General features: G+C 44.9%; 1 protein-coding gene across 1 annotated transcript in view; it reads left to right on the top strand.

The window, feature by feature from the left end:
* Positions 1 to 19112, top strand: part of LOC124047689 (transmembrane protein 132C-like) — a 37265-nt gene extending 18153 nt beyond the window's left edge. Inside the window, exons 3-9 of the mRNA XM_046367996.1 lie at positions 2978 to 3121; positions 5625 to 5796; positions 7143 to 7286; positions 12897 to 13105; positions 15297 to 15594; positions 15674 to 15865; positions 17044 to 19112. Coding sequence (XP_046223952.1) covers positions 2978 to 3121; positions 5625 to 5796; positions 7143 to 7286; positions 12897 to 13105; positions 15297 to 15594; positions 15674 to 15865; positions 17044 to 18501 — 2617 coding nt within the window. The 3' untranslated portion in view covers positions 18502 to 19112. The remainder of the gene's footprint in view (positions 1 to 2977; positions 3122 to 5624; positions 5797 to 7142; positions 7287 to 12896; positions 13106 to 15296; positions 15595 to 15673; positions 15866 to 17043) is intronic.
* Positions 19113 to 19977: the final 865 nt, after the last annotated feature.

Genomic DNA, 19977 nt, shown 5'->3' with positions numbered 1-19977 from the left:
AAATGTTGTCCCGCCATCATAATCATCTAAATGTTGTCCCCCAATCATAATCATCTAAATGTTGTCCCCCCATCATCATCATCTAAATGTTGTCCCCCCATCATCATTATCTAAATGTTGTCCCCCGATCATAATCATCTAAATGTTGTCCCCCCATCATCATCATCTAAATGTTGTCCCCCCATCATAATCACCTGAATGTTGTCCCCCAACATCATCATCTAAATGTTGTCCCCCATCATCATCATCTAAATGTTGTCCCCCATCATCATCATCTGAATGTTGTCCCCCATCATAATCATCTGAATGTTGTGTCCCCCATCATCTTCATCTGAATTTTGTCCCCATCATCATCATCTCTGAATGTTGTCCCCCCATCATCATCACCTAAATGTTGTCCCCCCATCATCATCATCTAAATGTTGTCCCCCATCTTAATCATCTGAATGTTGTCCCCCCATCATAATCATCTAAATGTTGTCCCGCCATCATCATCATCTAAATGTTGTCCCCCATCATCATCATCTAAATGTTGTCCCCCCATCATCATCAGCTGAATGTTGTACCCCATCAACATCATCTGACTGTTGTGCCCTATCATCATCATCATCATCTGAATTTTGTCCCCCGTCATCATCATCTGAATGTTGTGCCCCCATCATCATCATCATAATCTGAATGTTGTCCCCCATCATCATCTGAATTTTGTCCCCCCCATTATCATCATCTGAATGTTGTACCCCATCAACATCATCTGACTGTTGTGCCCCATCATCATCATCATCTGAATTTTGTCCCTACATCATCATCATCTTCATCTGAATGTTGTCCCTCCATCAAAATCATCTTAAAGTTGTCCCACCATCATCATCATCATCTGAATGTTGTCCCTCAACAAAATCATCTGAAAGTTGTCCCACCATCATCATCATCATCATCTGAATGTTGTCTCCATCATCATCATCTGAATGTTGTGGCCCCATCCTCATCATCATCTGAATGTTGTCCCCCATCATCATCATCTGAATGTTGTCCCACCATCATCATCATCATCTGAATGTTGTCCCCCATCATCATCATCTGAATGTTGTGCCACATCTGAATGTTGTCCCCCATCATCATCATCTGAATGTTGTCCCCCATCATCATCATCTGAATGTTGTGCCACATCTGAATGTTGTCCCCCATCAAAATCATCTGAATGTTGTCCCCCATCAAAATCATCTGAATGTTGTCCCCCATCAAAATCATCTGAATGTTGTCCCACCATCATCATCATTATCTGAATGTTGTCTCCGTGATCATCATCTGAATTCTGTCCCCCCATCATCATCATCTGACTTTTGTCCCCCCGTCATCATCATCGGAATGTTGTGCCCCCATCATCATCATCATCTGAATGTTGTCCCCCATCATCATCATCTGAATGTTGTCCCCCATCATCATCATCTGAATGTTGTGCCCCATCATCATCATCATCTGAATATTGTCCCTACATCATCATCTTCATCTGAATGTTGTCTCCCACATAATCAACATGTTAATGTTGTCCCCATATCATTATCATCATCATCATCATCATCATCTACATTTGGTCTCCCCATCATCATCATCTGAATATTGTCCCTACATCATCATCTTCATCTGAATGTTGTCCCCCGGGACCACCCATACGTAAATGGCATAAATGGCATATATTATTATTATATTATTAATGTTGTCCCCACATCATCATCTGAATGTTGTCCCCACATCATCATCATCTGAATGTTGTCCCCCACATAATCAACATGTTAATGTTGTCCCCACATCATGATCTGAATGTTGTCCCCACATCATCATCTGAATGTTGTCCCCACATCATAATCATCTGAATGTTGTCCCCACATCATCATCATCTGAATGTTGTCCCCACATCATAATCATCTGAATGTTGTCCCCACATAATCATCTGAATGTTGTCCCCACATCATCATAATCTGAATGTTGTCCCCACATCATCATCATCTGAATGTTGTCCCCACATCATCATCTGAATGTTGTCCCCACATCATCATCATCTGAATGTTGTCCCCACATCATCATCATCTGAATGTTGTCCCCACATCATCATCATCTGAATGTTGTCCCCCACATAATCAACATGTTAATGTTGTCCCCACATCATCATCTGTATGTTGTCCCCACATCATCATCTGAATGTTGTCCCCACATCATCATCATCTGTATTTTGTCCCCACATCATCATTATCTGAATGTTGTCCCCCCATATTCATCCTATTCATCATGTGTGTATATGTGTGTTAACTGAACTTTGTGTGTGTATTAACTGACATGTGTGTGTGTGTGTTAACTGACCTATGTGTGTGTATTAACTGACCTGTGTGTGTGTGTGTATGTGTGGGTTAACTGACCTGTGTGTGTGTATGTGTGTGTAAACTGAACTTTGTGTGTGTATTAACTGACCTGTGTGTGTGTATGCGTGTGTTAACTGACCTATGTGTGTGTATGTGTGTGTTAACTGACCTATGTGTGTGTATGTGTGTGTAAATTGAACTTTGTGTGTGTATTAACTGACCTGTGTGTGTGTATGTGTGTGTAAACTGAACTTTGTGTGTGTATTAACTGACCTGTGTGTGTGTGTATGTGTGTGTTAACTGACCTATGTGTGTGTATGTGTGTGTAAATTGAACTTTGTGTGTGTATTAACTGACTTGTGTGTGTGTGTTAACTGACCTATGCATGTGTGTTAACTGACCTGTGTGTATGTGTGTGTTAACTGACCTGTGGGTGTGTATTAACTGACCTGTGTGTGTGTATGTGTGTGTTAACTGACCTGTTTGTGTGTATGTGTGTGTTAACTGACCTGTGTGTGTATGTGTGTGTTAACTGACCTGTGTGTGTGTATGTGTGTGTTAACTCACCTGTGTGTGTGTATGTGTGTGTTAACTGACCTGTGTGTGTCTATGTGTTCCAGAGCCACAGTGAGGAAGGGCATGTCGTTCAGTACCGTGAGGCCCAGTGACTCAGCCTTATGGGACATCACCCTGGAGCCTGGCAGAAGGGGCGCAAATTCCATCTCTGTCGTGTGTCAGAGGAAGACCACCAATCCCGGGAAAAGGTGTATATAGCCCTTCATTTTCCTCAAACATCTTGAGTTTTGTAGGCTCTCTTAAATCTTACTAATGGCCTTCCTTTGTCATGTTCTTACTGGTATGAGAAGTGTGAGATTATTGATGTATAGCATTTGTCAGAAGAGAAAGGTAGAAGAAACAAACAGGTTGTTTCTTATAGCTTTCCAGATTTTCAGAATTATCTTCGTTAAAATGTGATGAAGAAGAACAGATTGCAATTCTAGGACTTGATCGAGGGAAAAATGAATTAATTTCATCAGTTGCCTTGTTGGTGTGGTCCCAGCAGCTGTGCAGACAGCCGTTTATTGTGTGAATCAGATCTGTTACATTGTGATTAATCACTCTCCTTGTAAATAAACTGAAGTGACTATTCAGTACTTTTTGAACTGATAGATGTGGTACAGCTGCACTGATATTTGCTTAAGGCACTTATTTCCCTGGTTTCTATAAGATATGTTATACGTAAATTGGGCCCAGAGTTTTCCCTGGTCAGGTCATGTGATCAGGAAAAACTCTGGGTCCTAGTTATAATCTCATGGAATATGGGCCAGTTTCCGGGACAGAGATCAAGCCTAGTCCTGGACTAAAAAGCATTCCTCAATGGAGAAATAGACTGTAGCACTAATCTGTGTCTGGGAAACCTGCTCTGTAACTACAAGGAATAACATACAGTAGATGACAATGTAAATCAGTTGTTTGTAAGGCTCTTTGAGATTATCATGATATCAGTAATAATGTTAGTAATCCTCCTGTCTATCGCAGTGGGGGAGGGATCAACTGTGTTGATATGAACAGTCTAAAATATTTCTCCATGATTTCACTGACGGGGTGGTGACAGGTAAACAACCTCTCCCTCAACATCAGCAAATCAAAGGAGCATCCTTATCAACGGGGCCGCATTGGAGATCTTAAAGTTCCTCGGCGTACACATTTCCGAGGAGGTGAAATGGCTAAACCACACGGCACCTCAAGATGCTGAAGAAATCTGGCCTGTCCTTGAGGGCCATCACAGTGTTCTACAGGAGCACCATTGAGAGCATAGTGTCAGGCTGCATCACATCCTTGTACGGCATCTCCACCGCCAGTGACCGCAAGGCGCTAAAGAGGGTGGTACGCTCAGCCGAACGTACCATTGGATGCACACTGCCTGCCCTCCACGACACCTACAACACCATATGTTGCAGGAAGGCCAAGAAGATCATCAGGTACCCCAGCCACCCGGGCCATGCCCTGTTCTTCCCGTTTCCATCACTTATACGCGGGCAGTATAGGAACATCTTGGCAGAAACTGTAAGACTGGCCAAAAGCTTCTACCCCCAGACCATCAGGCTGCTGAATAGCCACCACTAGTCAGCACAGCGTCAATGATGTCAACATGGACAATTATGTGGTGCTATCACAACACTTCCTGATCCAGATGGAAAAACACACCTCTGCCCAGCAACCTCCTAGCACATACCATCCCCCTTAGACAACCACACACACACACACACACACACACGCTCCAACCCGGCTCAGGGCGCCGCCTGTCCGGCCCACTTATCTGTAATCATCAGTAATCCTCAGTGCGTTATCCGGGCTTAACCGCTGGCTGGCACATTCCGGGCCAGATAAGGAGTGCAGATATTCCAAGTCCTGGCAGTGGTATTACCCAGTGAACAGACCAGTGAACACCCAGAGGGGTCGACAGAAGTGACCCCCCTACCCACCACAGCACTCTGAAACTGATGATAAAACCACAGATTTACAAGCTACGACCCCCAAAGCCCCCATAGAGGGTTTCTAGGAAAAAGAGGGGGAATTACCACCTTTTCTCCTCAATTCCTGTGCTGAAGTAATTGAGTGGAATATGGTGAAAATGATCCTGTCCAAACTCTTTTATTGATGAATAAGTATACATGTATGTAGAGCAAAGCTATCTCGAGGTCTAAGCTGAAGAGGCTGAAATAAGTTTGGGGAGGGGGATTGATCTGCGGGCCTGATCCGAGAATGAAAGAGAGATGGACTAGAGATGGAGAAGAGATGGAGGAGACAAATGGACAGATGAGGAAGGAGGGAGATATTGAGGAGAGAAGATGAAGAGAGCAGGAGGGAGGGAGACAGTGAATACAACAACACAGTAAACCAACACAGTATCCTACTGACAGCACCAAGGACAACCACTCAGGACATCCACACATCGGTTGTCTAGCAACTGCTTGACCAAACAGTGTTCTGAACACCCTTCCCCTCCCCCGCCACCAGTTTCCCATCTCTGTATTACATACACTATAAGCAAGGTTAAAGGTCAGATTATGATCATTTTATAATAACACTGTGGGTTTGAATGTGCATGTTAGATATAAGAGGGTCTTGTTTTTCTTGATTGCAGCATACATCTTGATTATTGTATTCATGTCCATTCATGAGCTGTGACACATTGTGTTGAATGGTACAGTGAATATCAGTAGGATGAAGACTGTGAATGTAACTGTATTTCTGGATTGACAGGGGTCTGTTGGAGGTCTTGCAGCTTGACTTTAAGACCAAGGAGTTGACTGAGCAACACTTAGAGAGCCAGATGATCACATGGCATTTGGAAACAGGACGCATTAAGGATGTTGGCATCATGAAGATCTATACCACCCAGAGAGACTACGTAGGCCTGACACCACTGGTCATGGTGAGGAGCATGTGTGCGTGCCTTTTATGTGTGTGCACGTGTGGAATTTTATTTGTATGCGTGCATGTACCTGTGTGCAGATGCACCTGGGTTTGTATGACACAGCAGTAGTTGCATTAACAGTAACACCACCACTTTATTATCCCTGCAGCGTGTCTGTAAGTTGAATTACAGTCTTGCTGGATGTGCAATTAAGTACTGTGTGGGTCTACTGTAAATGTATGTCTATTGTACTCTCATCTGGTTTGATGTTTTATGGAGGAGACGTTGGCTATAAAATAACAATAACATGTGTGTGTACATGATTGAGAGAGCCCTGGAGAGGAGGATGTCAGGGGGGTGTCGATGTGTTCATTGGTGTACAGCTGTATTGACTGTATTGGCCTCTAGCTTTGATAACATCAGGGCTGTTCTGGCCCAGGTCACACTCTCCTTCAATGTTAATACAGTTGACGTTCATTAAGGATCAAACAGCCCTCATAGGGAGGAATGAAACATCTTTATAACAAAGACACAATGCTTTATACAATTTTTCCTAATGTACAAGTACAAGGTATGGATCTGGTTTGTCAGAGGTGGTTTTAGCACCTGTGTACTTGTGACAGGAATTAATCCCTTTTTCAAAGCGGTGTTGGTACTACAAATCCCATAGGGATTGCTTCAGTACAGTAGATCTGTACAATACAATACAATACAATACAATACAATACAATACAATACAATACAATACAATACAATACAATACAATACAATACAATACAACTTTATTCTACTGGTAGTCAGTTTGGGTGACTTTCTGAATTGCGGTCAGCAGCTGTTGTGCTGTGCTGCTGAGTTCAGAATGACTTACAGGCTGCCCTGTAACATCTGTCAAGAGCTGCAGTTAAATCTACATCAGCTGGGCCATACAGTCATCAGCCACTGTATCAACCCCCACACCTCCTAGATTAGAACCAATATTATTTGAGAGTATCATGGCCAGAAAACACGTTAAAACCCATGTTCAAAGAGGGGTTATAGAGCTATAAGAGAGAACTTATCAGCCATAGACCAACCTTGATTTGTCCATTTATGTTTAGGAGGTAAGCAGTTAAACATATGCACAGACTTAACTGTACAAGGAAGTGGGTGAGTGTGTGTTCATGTAATTGTATGATTGTGCATTTGTGTGTGCGTTCTTGCGAGTGTGTGTACATGTGCATGCCAATCTTTGTGTAAATGTGTGTGGGTGTGTATGTGTGTTCTTGTGTGCATGCATGCTTACATGTGAATGCCCATTTTTGAATGTGAGTGTGTGGTTAAATGCCTGCTTCACACAGTCACTCTGTCCCGTCTGTCCCCTGTAGGACAGTGATGTGATGAACACAGCTGTTCTGACTGGTAAGAAAGTGTCTGCCCCAGTCAGGACTCTGGCTGTGGAGGCTGATGGCACTGTCACCGATGTCACCAACTATACCAACTGTAGGTCCACTGACGAGAACGTGCTGAAGGTACAGCTTTGGAAGCCCTGTTTCAATGTTTTTAATCAATGTTTTTCTCTACAGGTGTAGGATCTTAATTTGATCACCTTGTTGCAGGAGAACTTTCCTACAATGCAGGACAATTACAACTTGTAGTGTATTTGAGGTTTAAAAAGGCTGCAGAATTTTATAATTTCCACTTTGTAATTTCAGACTTGATTTTCTCTTACGAAAAATGTATCAACCCCTACAAAAATGTCCATGAATTATAATCCACATGATAATTAACATGTCCTGTTGCTGCAGGATTATTTTCCTACTGCAGCAAACTGGCTCAAATTGAGATTCTATATCTATGTATCTGTATGTTGCAAGAGAACAAGACAAACATCCTTATGACTATCATATTCAGAATCATTCAGAGACCATAATATAAATCATACTTGCACGTGAAATGCATGTTATTTAGAGCAGATCTCACGGAGCCAAGGGCATAGGGACTTTACTCCAATAAGAGAGAGAGAGACGGAGAGATGAAAAGAGACAGCGAGGGGGCGAGACAGACAGAGGCAGACAGAGAGAGAGAGGGTGACAGAGAGAGAGAGAGAGAGAGAGAGAGAGAGAGAGAGAGAGAGAGAGAGAGAGAGAGGAAACAGAGAGGGAGAGAACATTTACAGAGCAATTTTTGAAAAAGCTAGATAAAGAGCAGGAGATACACATACACACAGATACAATATGATGGTTCAACTGCATGCTCTTTCTTTCTTCTGTCTCTATCAGCACTTAGATTGATACATTTTAGATGGCTGAGGGCTAGATCAAATCCGGACCGCATAAGATCTGCGTTATAGCACAATTGAACATTTTACAGTCATTTCCGATTGAACCGACATATCCAGCGGAAACATTTGAATCTAACTGTAATGTGGATACTCGGCGGCCCAGATTGAATCTAACTGTAATGTGGATACTCGGCGGCCCAGATTGAATCTAACTGTAATGTGGATACTCGGCGGCCCAGATTGAATCTAACTGTAATGTGGATACTCGGCGGCCCAGATTGAATCTAACTGTAATGTGGATACTCGGCGGCCCAGATTGAATCTAACTGTAATGTGGATACTCGGCGGTCCAGATTGAATCTAACTGTAATGTGGATACTCCAGATTGAATCTAACTGTAATGTGGATACTCGGCGGCCCAGATTGAATCTAACTGTAATGTGGATACTCGGCGGCCCAGATTGAATCTAACTGTACTGTGGATACTCGGCAGCCCAGATTGAATTTAACTGTAATGTGGATACTCAGCAGCCCAGATTGAATCTAATTATAATGTGGATACTCGGTGGCCCAGATTGAATCTAACTGTAATGTGGATAATGGGCCCAGATTGAATCTAACTGTAATGTGGATGTCTTGTCCCTGGTCCAGATTGAATCTAACTGTAATGTGGATACTCGGCGGCCCAGATTGAATCTCTAATGTGGAAACTCAGCGGCCCAGATTGAATCTAACTGTAATGTGGATACTCGGCGGCCCAAATCAAATCAAAATCAAATCAAATCAAATTTTATTTGTCACATACACATGGTTAGCAGATGTTAATGCGAGTGTAGCGAAATGCTTGTGCTTCTAGTTCCGACAATGCAGTGATAACCAACAAGTAATCTAACTAACAATTCCAAAACTACTGTCTTATACACAGTGTAAGGGGATAAGGAATATGTACATAAGGATATATGAATGAGTGATGGTACAGAGCAGCATACAGTAGATGGTATCGAGTACAGTATATACATATGAGATGAGTGTGTAGACAAAGTAAACAAAGTGGCATAGTTAAAGTGGCTAGTGATACATGTATTACATAAGGATGCAGTCGATGATGTAGAGTACAGTATATACATATGCATATGATATGAATAATGTAGGGTAAGTAACATTATATAAGGTAGCATTGTTTAAAGTGGCTAATGATATATTTACATCATTTCCCATCAATTCCCATTATTAAAGTGGCTGGAGTTGGGTCAGTGTCAATGACAGTCTGTTGGCAGCAGCCACTCAATGTTAGTGGTGGCTGTTTAACAGTCTGATGGCCTTGAGATAGAAGCTGTTTTTCAGTCTCTCGGTCCCAGCTTTGATGCACCTGTACTGACCTCGCCTTCTGGATGATAGCGGGGTGAACAGGCAGTGGTTCGGGTGGTTGATGTCCTTGATGATCTTTATGGCCTTCCTGTAACATCGGGTGGTGTAGGTGTCCTGGAGGGCAGGTAGTTTGCCCCCGGTGATGCGTTGTGCAGTCCTCACTACCCTCTGGAGAGCCTTACGGTTGAGGGCGGAGCAGTTGCCGTACCAGGCGGTGATACAGCCCGCCAGGATGCTCTCGATTGTGCATCTGTAGAAGTTTGTGAGTGCTTTTGGTGACAAGCCGAATTTCTTCAGCCTCCTGAGGTTGAAGAGGCGCTGCTGCGCCTTCTTCACGACGCTGTCAGTGTGAGTGGACCAATTCAGTTTGTCTGTGATGTGTATGCCGAGGAACTTAAAACGTGCTACCCTCTCCACTACTGTTCCATCAATGTGGATAGGGGGGTGTTCCCTCTGCTGTTTCCTGAAGTCCACAATCATCTCCTTAGTTTTGTTGACGTTGAGTGTGAGGATATTTTCCTGACACCACACTCCGGTGAGCCCTCACCTCCTCCCTGTAGGTCCCTTCTCTAGTCGTTGTTGGTAATCAAGCCTACCACTGTTGTGTCGTCCAGCTATGCAAACTTGATGATTGAGTTGGAGTTAGCTGGTGGCCAAGACGAGTCGTGGGTGAACAGGGAGTACAGGAGAGGGCTCAGAACACCCTTGTGGGGCCCCGTGTTGAGGGGAGGAGATGTTGTTGATGGTAGTCCTTCCCTCACCACCTGGGGGCGGCCCGTCAGGAAGTCCAGTACCCAGTTGCACAGGGCAGGGTCGAGACTAGAGTCTCGAGCTTGATGACCGTTGGAGGGTACTATGGTGTTGAATGCCGAGCTGTAATCGATGAACAGCATTCTCACATAGGTACTCCTCTTGTCCAGGTGGGTTAGGGCAGTGTGCAGCGTGGTTGATATTGCATCGTCTGTGGACCTATTTGGGTGGTAAGCAAATTGGAGTGGGTCTAGGGTGTCAGGTACGGTGGAGGTGATATGGTCCTTGACTAGTCTCTCAAAGCACTTCATGATGACGGAAGTGAGTGCTACGGGGCGGTAGTCGTTTAGCTCAGTTACCTTAGCTTTCTTGGGAACAGGAACAATGGTGGCCCTCTTGAAGCATGTGGGAACAGCAGACTGGTATAGGGATTGATTGAATATGTCTGTAAACACACCGGCCAGCTGGTCTGCGCATGCTCTGAGGGCGCGGCTGGGGATGCCGTCTGGGCCTGCAGCCTTGCGAGGGTTAACACGTTTAAATGTCTTACTCACCTCGGCTGCAGTGAAGGAGAGACCGCATGTTTTCGTTGCAGGCCGTGTCAGTGCCACGGTATTGTCCTCAAAGCGGGCAAAAAAGTTATTTAGTCTGCCTGGGAGCAAGACATCCTGGTCCGTGACTGGGCTGGGTTTCTTCTTGTAGTCTGTGATTGACTGTAGACCCTGCCACATGCCTCTTGTGTCTGAGCCATTGAATTGAGATTCCACTTTGTCTCTGTACTGACGCTTATCTTGTTTAATAGCCTTGCGGAGGGAATAGCTGCATTGTTTATATTCGGACATGTTACCAGACACCTTGCCCTGATTAAAAGCAGTGGTTCGCGCTTTCAGTTTCACGCGAATGCTGCCATCAATCCACGGTTTCTGGTTTGGGAATGTTTTTGTCGTTGCTATGGGAACGTGCATCTTTTCATGTTCTAATGAACTCGCACACCCGAATCAGCGGATTCGTCAATATTTCCATCTGACAGTGATTGGCATGTCCCAGTCCACGTGATGGAAACAGTCTTGGAGTGTAGAGTCAGCTTGGTCTGACCAGCGTTGGACAGACCTCAGCGTGGGAGCCTCTTGTTTTAGCTTCTGCCTGTAGGCAGGATCAGCAAAATGGAGTCGTGGTCAGCTTTCCCGAAAGGGGCGGGGCAGGGCCTTATATGCGTCGCGGAAGTTAGAGTAACAATGATCCAAGGTTTTACCACCCCTGGTTGCCAATCGATATGCTGATAAAATTTAGGGAGTCTTGTTTTCAGATTAGCTTTGTTAAAATCCCCAGCTACAATGAATGCAGCCTCCGGATAAATGGTTTCCAGTTTGCAAAGAGTTAAATAAGGTTCGTTCAGAGCCATCGATGTGTCTGCTTGGGGGGGGGGATATATACGGCTGTGATTATAATCAAAGAGAATTCTCTTGGAAGATAATGCGGTCTACATTTGATTGTGAGGAATTCTAAATCAGGTGAACAGAAGGATTTGAGTTCCTGTATGTTTCCTTCATCACACCATGTCCCGTTAGTCATGAGGCATACGCCCCCGCCACTCTTCTTACCAGAGAGATGTTTGTTTCTGTCGGCGCGATGCGTGGAGAAACCCGTTGGCTGCACCGCATCGGATAGCGTCTTCCCAGTAAGCCATGTTTCCGTGAAGCAGAGAACATTGCAGTCTCTGATGTCCCTCTGGAATGCCACCCTTGCTCGGATTTCGTCAACCTTGTTGTCAAGAGACTGGACATTGGCAAGAAGAATGCTGGGAAGTGGTGGCCGACTCAGATGTGCCCTTTTTCAGTCTGACCAGAACGAAGTCTGGTTTCCCTTTTTTGGAGTCGTTTCCTGGGTCTTGCATGCGTCCATTCCGTTGTCCTGTTTGTAAGGCAGAACACAGGATCTTGTCCCTGCCCTTGCTGTGTCATATTCTTAGTTCTCATTGATGGTGAGTTGACGCTGATCTTATATTCAGTAGTTCTTCTCGACTGTATGTAATGAAACCGAAGATGACCTGGGGTACTAATGTAAGAAATAACATTTAAAAAAACAAAAAACTGCATAGTTTCCTAGGAACGCGAGCGAGACGTTTGCCATCTCAGTCGGCGCCGGAAGTATTGAATCTAACTGTAATGTGGATAGTCGGCGGCCCAGATTGAATCTAACTGTAATGTGGATACTCGGCGGCCCAGATTGAATCTAACTGTAATGTGGATACTCGGCGGCCCAGATTGAATCTAACTGTAATGTGGATACTCGGCGAATCAGATTGAATCTAACTGTAATGTGGATACTTTCCCCAGATTGAATCTAACTGTAATGTTACTGTCCCGTCGGTTCCAGATTGAATCTAACTGTAATGTGGATACTTTCGGCGGCCCAGATTGAATCTAACTGTAATGTGGATACCCTGTCCCAGATTGAATCTAACTGTACTGTGGATACTCGGCAGCCCAGATTGAATTTAACTGTAATGTGGATACTCAGCAGCCCAGATTGAATCTAATTATAATGTGGATAATCGGTGGCCCAGATTGAATCTAACCGAAGCCTATGTGACAATGGGCACAGGGACCTCAAATGACAAAGAAATGAATGGGGCTAGTACATTATGGGCAAGTAGACTTCAGCTTGCTATCCACGTCACATAACTCCTCATGAAGAGGATGTGTTATTTAATAGCTCAGCATCCCCCTGTTTCCCCCAGGTGTCGGATCGTTGTGACTATGTGTTTGTTAATGGGAAGGAGACGAGGGGGAGGATGAGGATGGTACTCAACTTCACCTACAGCTACCTGAGTGCCCAACTGGAGATGAGTGTGTGGATGCCCCGCCTCCCCCTGCTTATCGACATAGCCAACCCCGAACTCAGCCAGATCAAGGGCTGGAGAGTCCCCGTGGCCGCCGGCACCAAGAGGTATGGTTTTGCTTTTAATAACAACTCTCCACATACCAATGTTGGCCACATACCAATGTAAGCCTTTGTCAGTACTATTTAGAAATCCACAGAGAGAGCTGATTAGAGAGCTGATGCCAAGACCTGCTGTAGCAAGGCTGGAGTTTGGCATTCATGAAGGATTCAAAGAAGGATTTGATTGACAGTTTATTTGCACAAAACTTAATAACAAATCATCACAAGAGCCACTAGTAGTGACCCACTGCATAGTGACAAAGGATGAAGTCCAAAACCATTATTTGACAAATCTAAGTAGGAGTCCTAAAGCGTGTTTGTTTAGAAGCCTCATAGACTAGAGCTGTGCTGTTCAGACAGATAGATGATTCCAATAATACAGTAGGTACTATGAGAGAGAGGGTAGGGAATATAAATCTTCCAGTTTATCAGCCTTGACTAATGCATGTTACTGTACTCTGTCGTGTCTTTGGCTATGCCGGATTAAGTGATATGACATGCTATTCTATAAAATAATTTATCCATAATTAATATCACCTGATTGAGCTAATCATGTAAATGTAATTAACTAGAGAGTCGGACACCACAAAATAATATTTATAGAGCTGTTATCTTCCGAATAAACTCTTAAAGACCTAGTAATATTTTACATCACTAGCAGTCAATATCAATCGCCATCTTAATTCCGTCTCATCTGAAAGTTGTAAATTATTTTATCTGCACGAACCCTGGCTAACAAGTTGAATCAGCAATACAAAATTGGGTTTAATTATTTATTTACTAAATACCTAACTAATCACACAGACTTACACATACACACAATTAATCATAACTTGATTACAAATTACGTCATAAAGGAAAACGTCCCTAGCAGGCGGAACAGATATGACAGCTTGTTACACAAAAGAAAAGGGTCTGGGTTGAGTGAAGGAGCGGGAAGACTGAGGAACAAAAGGCGAAGCTGTGCTATCGTAAATACAGTATCTTATTCTAAATTACCGCCCATTTGGAAAAGGAAAATGCAATAAATATTTACTCTGAGCTGCGCTTCAGTAGGTTGGTGGTAGATGGGAAGGCCGTGTTGCCAAACCGAGTCCTTTGTCCTTTAAAGAATGTCTCTTGTGGTCAATTGTATACGTTGTAGTAACGTCGTTGTGTGGTAGAAGGGATACTCTGTCTGTTCCTTCCTAACCTGCGTTTGCAGCAGGGGTTGCTAACTCAATGGCTAGGAGGTATCACTTCTCTAGTGAATACAAGTTCAAAGTTCATACCATTCAAAGTTCACGCTGATGTTGGCTTCGTTCTGTAGTTATTATCTGAACCATTCTGACATAGGACCGTCGTCCTTCATCCCCGGAACAGGAAGTTATGTTGTCGTCAAGGCTTTATATAGGAAGGGAGAAAAGGGGTGTGTTTCATAGTTTACAACCTCTGTCTCTTCACGTGGGCGGGCTACTGAGTGAGCAGCCCTATCTTATGAACCTACATCTCACATTTTAGAAGCTAAAATCACATTTCATCCTATCACAAATAATTTAATATTCAAACATTTAAATTGAACAACAATTCCATGTGAATCCGATAACTCTGATGTGTAGACTTTCCACTGTAGAGTTTATGTCATCTTATCATTGATGAGAATGTCTCAGATGACAACCGAACTGACATCATATTCATTAAGTACCACCGCATATGTTCAATTGTTCGGATTACCAGAATATAGTTAATTTCCCCCCACCTACTGATGTTCCCAGAATCTCTATGTTAACCAAGGGTTTTGCAAATGTAACCTCAGTAGAGTAGAGAGAGGAAAAAGGGGGAAAGAGGTGTTTATGACTGTCATAAACCTACCCCCAGGTCAACGTCATGACAACTCTATAATAATAATCTATCATCACATCACTGTTATTTACATTAGTGTGTTATTCCCCGTGGAAGGGACATAGACTTGCTCTCAGAAAACAGGTCAGTAGGGTCTCACTCAATACTGAGCCTGGTTCTTACTCAATACACTGAGGTGGATGGATGGATTGTGTAGGGTGTTGTTGTTTTCTCTGGAGCTACACTGTATGTTTGCATGGTTATGGTTGGTGTCAGAGATAGCTACCCAAACCCATTCAACACTCAGATTTTTCTTGAACATCTTCCAGCTGACATTTTTCTCGTAAGAGTATACAATTAAGTGTTGTTTCCTCAGGACCAGCTGGGACAGTGAGGAAGAGGAGGAGATAAGGAAGAGCAGAGGCTGCATGCTACAGTACCAACACACCGTGGTCAGGGTGCTCACACCCTTTGTGGCCGAGCCGTCGGACCCATCTACAGACCCCATGGTAGGGGGATTGGGGGGGTCTCTGGAGACTTTCCTGGGGCCAGACTGGCAGGTGGATGTCACTAGGCTGGTGCGCTACTCTCTCAGGGTGGGAGACCAATCTATAGCCAGACTACATGCTGGGACAGTACTGCAGGGACGCGCTGCAGGGACCACCACTCTACAGGTAATGTGTGTATGTTTGTGTGTGTGTGCATGTGTGTGTTTGTTTGTGTGTATTCTAATGTGTGTGTATAATGTTGCAGGTGATGTCTCCTCTGTCTGACTCTATCCTGGCTGAGCGGATGGTCAGGGTTCTGGAAGACAAAGTGAGTGTGACAGAGCTGGGAGTGCAGCTGGTCTCTGGCCTCTCTCTGTCCCTCCAGCTCAGCCCAGGGAGCAACATGGCCATCATTGCCACGGCTACAATACAGGAAGTCATGCAGAGACCCAAACAGGTAAATAGACAAATTATGTAATATCAAACCTGATTCAAAACTATTATACAAAATAAGGTACATCCGAGGAACAAGCCCCAACTTCACATTGTGCCATTCTGAAGCTAAGGGGGGAATGATTAGCAATAGTGGAAAACCTGTACCCTCAAAGCTCTTCACAGATATTTAGCAAGAAAATAATACATTTCACAGTGAATAACAGTAACCTGCTAGCCTAGCAGCATGTGGTTTGTCCCTGCGATTCCTGTGTGTGTGAGTTAATAGTGTCCACAGCTCAGGACTGTAGTACTGTGGCCACGCTGTCAGCCAGACAGAGTGCATGGACGCAGTTTAACAGCTCACACATTAGCCGTGGCAGCATGCCCATTCAAAAACACGTCCCAAACTGTGAGTGGGGATACCATTAGGCAGTAGTCCATACTCTATAACCAGCACTATGACAGCCATGTGCTGCCAGGGGCCTGGCCAATCGCTAATTTGACCCAGTCAATACTCAACCTATTAGAACGGAGTTAGTGCACATGCCATTTGTTTCTATGATGGGTCATGTACAGTACAATTCCAAGCTATGCAAATGTATTTCACCTCAGAATATAGGCCATGCCTCTGGCTTCAATCGTTCATTATCAGCTAACAGTTCTATGGTTCTATTGGACTGACTGTGGTGGGAGTAATTCATTTACATTGCACCCTCTGGTAGCTAGTGCTAATGGTTTGTATTCTCCATCTATACTGATATTGATCCCCTGTGGTTAAATTGAGTTTCACACCATGATGTGATAGGACTATGGTCTGTGATACAATAGCCCCCAAGCTAATTATAGTGAGATTAACAGAGGCAATTCTTAGATACCGACAAAATTAGGGATTAGCTATCATGTCAACCCAATGGACAAAACGCTAATGCAGGAATTGAAATAACTGTGTAATTGTGAATCATTGGGTTGCATGAGAATCCTGTAGAAATATGCTAAATCCTATCAGCTCCTGCTTTACCACCTACTCTTATGCATTAACACATCTATTTATGAGAGGGAATATTTGGAAATTAATTGATGTTCTGTATGTCTGACCCTCTGCACATGGAGAGAATATTGATTTCCTGATTGTATTTTGACCTATTTTAGAGAATTCCAAGCCCTCTCCTTATCCTGTCTCTGTGTTATTTCCGTGTTTAGGAGGCAATGGTCAGCTGCTGGATCCAGTTCAGTGACGGCTCAGTGACCCCTCTGGACCTCTTTGACCGCAGCGTCTACTCCCTGACTGTGACCTCCGGGGACAAGAGTGTGGCGACCGTGCGCCGGACCCCCCAATCAGCATTTGTGGTGGCGGAGGGTGAGGGTCAGGGGGCGCTGGTGAAAGCTGAGCTGAGGATCTGTGAGGAGTGCCAGAAGTCTAAGAGGAAGAGCAAGCTGGTGGTGGGCAATGGGCTTCTTAGGGTCACTTTCCAGAAAGGCAGCAGGATGGATGGAGGGGTCACTGGTGGTGGTGCTACTGGCTATGGCGGTGAAGGTTCAGAGTCAGAGGTAGAGCCTGAGCCAGTCGTGACATCCCCACAGGAACTCACGCCAGTTGTGACCTCACCACGGGCTCTGATCGAGGGGGACGGAGACAGACGCTCGTTCAGGAGCACCGTGCGAGACAGCCAGGACAGCACGGTAACTGATGTCACCACGTCAACAGCCAGGGATCAGCAAGTTGCTGGAGGTGGCATTTCTACCATCAGAGAGGGCATCAGCAGCACCACCACCAACACTGACAGTAGCACCACCACCAGGGGAAAACCTGGCACGGACAAACCTCAGGTGTCTGGCAGACCTGGCAGGGACAGAAGCCTGGGCAGAGGACAGGAGCTGAAGAGAGACTGGCGGAACGTGGTGGAAAACCCCAACCAGAAGAAAGAGATGCCCAAAGCAGAGGCACCACCCCAGAAAGAGCAGCCCAAGCCGCCCCAGATGGTGGAGAGTGACCTGGTGAAGACGTTCAAAGCCATGTCAGACCTGGAGATAGGCATCTTTGCGCTGGTGGGAGTCTCTGTCCTTGCTATCCTGGCCTTCTTTCTCAACTGCGCCTCCTATAATCTCTGCTTCCGGGTCAACAAGACCCCCGTCCAGGGCAACCCAGACCCCAACGGCCCCAAGGAGCACAGGCACGACTGGGTGTGGCTGGGGACCAGCACAGGGCCAGCGCCGGACAACCCACCCCAGGTCTCCACCATCAAACCGGAGAACCACGGCTCTATTGAGTCCCACTGCAGCCTGCAGAGACAATGCTCCACAGATAGCCACAGGGCTCTGGAGAGCAACCTGAGTATGAGTGCTATCCCAGAGAGGACTGCCACCTTGGGTAGGAGGAGCAGCTCCCAGCAGGTTCCCACCCTGGACCCCATAGCTCAGGGTTCAGCCACCCTCCTAGCCAAGCCAACCCGCAGCGATCCACTCCACTCCCCCACCAGCAAGAGGAATCAGGTCCAGTTCACCACCTTCACCACACTGGACGTTAAGCACTTGGCTGCCCTGAAGAGGAACGGAGTGGACTTTAACTGGGCCAGTCAGGCTGGGGGAGCTGGGGAGCCTAAGGGGCCTCTACCTGACATGCTATGGCCTGTAGTCACACCCCTAGGCCAACCACAGTGATACTCCACATGGGTTCTGTGTGTGTGTGTGTGTGTGTGTGTGTGTGTGTGTGTGTGTGTGTGTGTGTGTGTGTGTGTGTGTGTGTGTGTGTGTGTGTGTGTGTGTGTGTGTGTGTGTGTGTGTGTGTGTGTGTGTGTGTGTGTGTGTGTGTGTGTGTGTGTGTGTGTGTGTGTGTGTGTGTGTGTGTGTGTGTGTTCTGAACCTGTTTAAGTGTTTAAATGTGTACAACTTTGTGAGGATACACTTTCTAGTACACATAGAGTATACACATATTAATAGGTGTAATGTCTCTTCCTTTCCATTAAGTCACACACATGACCAAATTACCAAATTAATGACCAGACCACATTAATACGGGAAAAGTGTTGTATGCTTAACTGTAAATAATGTACTGTATATTTCTACAGATAGTTGTTTACACATTTCTAACTGTTTAAATGCATTTAATTACTGTTTCATTTCATGTCACTTTTGAACATTTGTATGAGAAAATGCATCATGATGTATTTGTATGTGTTTATACACTTTCCAGGCTTTGTATATGTCCTAAACAGAATAGCTTAGAGTTTGTTCAATTTGTCAGAGAAAATGCAATATTTATAAAATATATTGGTGCTCTGACAAATGGTGCTCTGTGTGTGCAATACTATTGCCTTTTTTAAGGCTGAAAAGGGATGTTAAATATAGTGGAACTGAAAGCGTTTTAGCAAAATCAAATCTTAAAATCTGTTCATAAAAAGGAACAGGCCTTCCTGTGATACCAGGTGCTGTAGGTGGCCTGGAGGGCGGGTAGTTTGCCCCCAGTAATGGGTTGGTTGCCATACCAGCCCAACAATATGCTTTTAATTGTGCATCTGTAAAAATATGTGAGGGTTTTAGGTGACAAGCCAAATTTCTTTAGCCTCCTGAGGTTGAAGAGGCTCTGTTGCGCCTTCTTCACCACACTGTCTGTGTGGGTGGTCCATTTCAGTTTGTCAGTGATGTGTACGCCAAGGAACTTGAAGCTTTCCACCTTCTCCACTGAGGCTCCGTCGATGTAGATGGGGGCTGCACTCTCTACTTTTTCCCGAAGTCCACAATCATCTTCTTTGTTTCGTTGAAATTGTGTGAAAGGTTGTTTTCCTGGCATCACACTCCCAGATCCCTCACCTCCTCCCTGTAGTCTCGTTAGCGTTGGTAATCAAGCCTACTACTGTTGTGTCATCTGCAAACTTAATGATTGTGTTGGAGGCGTGCTTGGCCACGCAGTCATGGGTGAACAGGAGGGAGTGGAGCACACCCTCATAGGGCCCCAGTATTGAGGATCAGCGGAGTGGACGTGTTGTTTCCTACCTTCACCACCTGGGGGCGGCCCATCAGGAAGTCCAGGACCCAGTTACACAGGGCAAAGTTCATACCCAGGGCCTGAAGCTTAATGATGAGCTTGGAGGGTACTATGGTGTTGAATGCTGAGCTATAGTCAATAAACAGCCTTCG

This window comes from Oncorhynchus gorbuscha, linkage group LG11, assembly GCF_021184085.1.
Source record: "Oncorhynchus gorbuscha isolate QuinsamMale2020 ecotype Even-year linkage group LG11, OgorEven_v1.0, whole genome shotgun sequence".
In the NCBI taxonomy this organism is placed as follows: Eukaryota; Metazoa; Chordata; class Actinopteri; order Salmoniformes; family Salmonidae; genus Oncorhynchus; species Oncorhynchus gorbuscha.
This window is presented reverse-complemented; position numbering and strand designations above follow the sequence as displayed.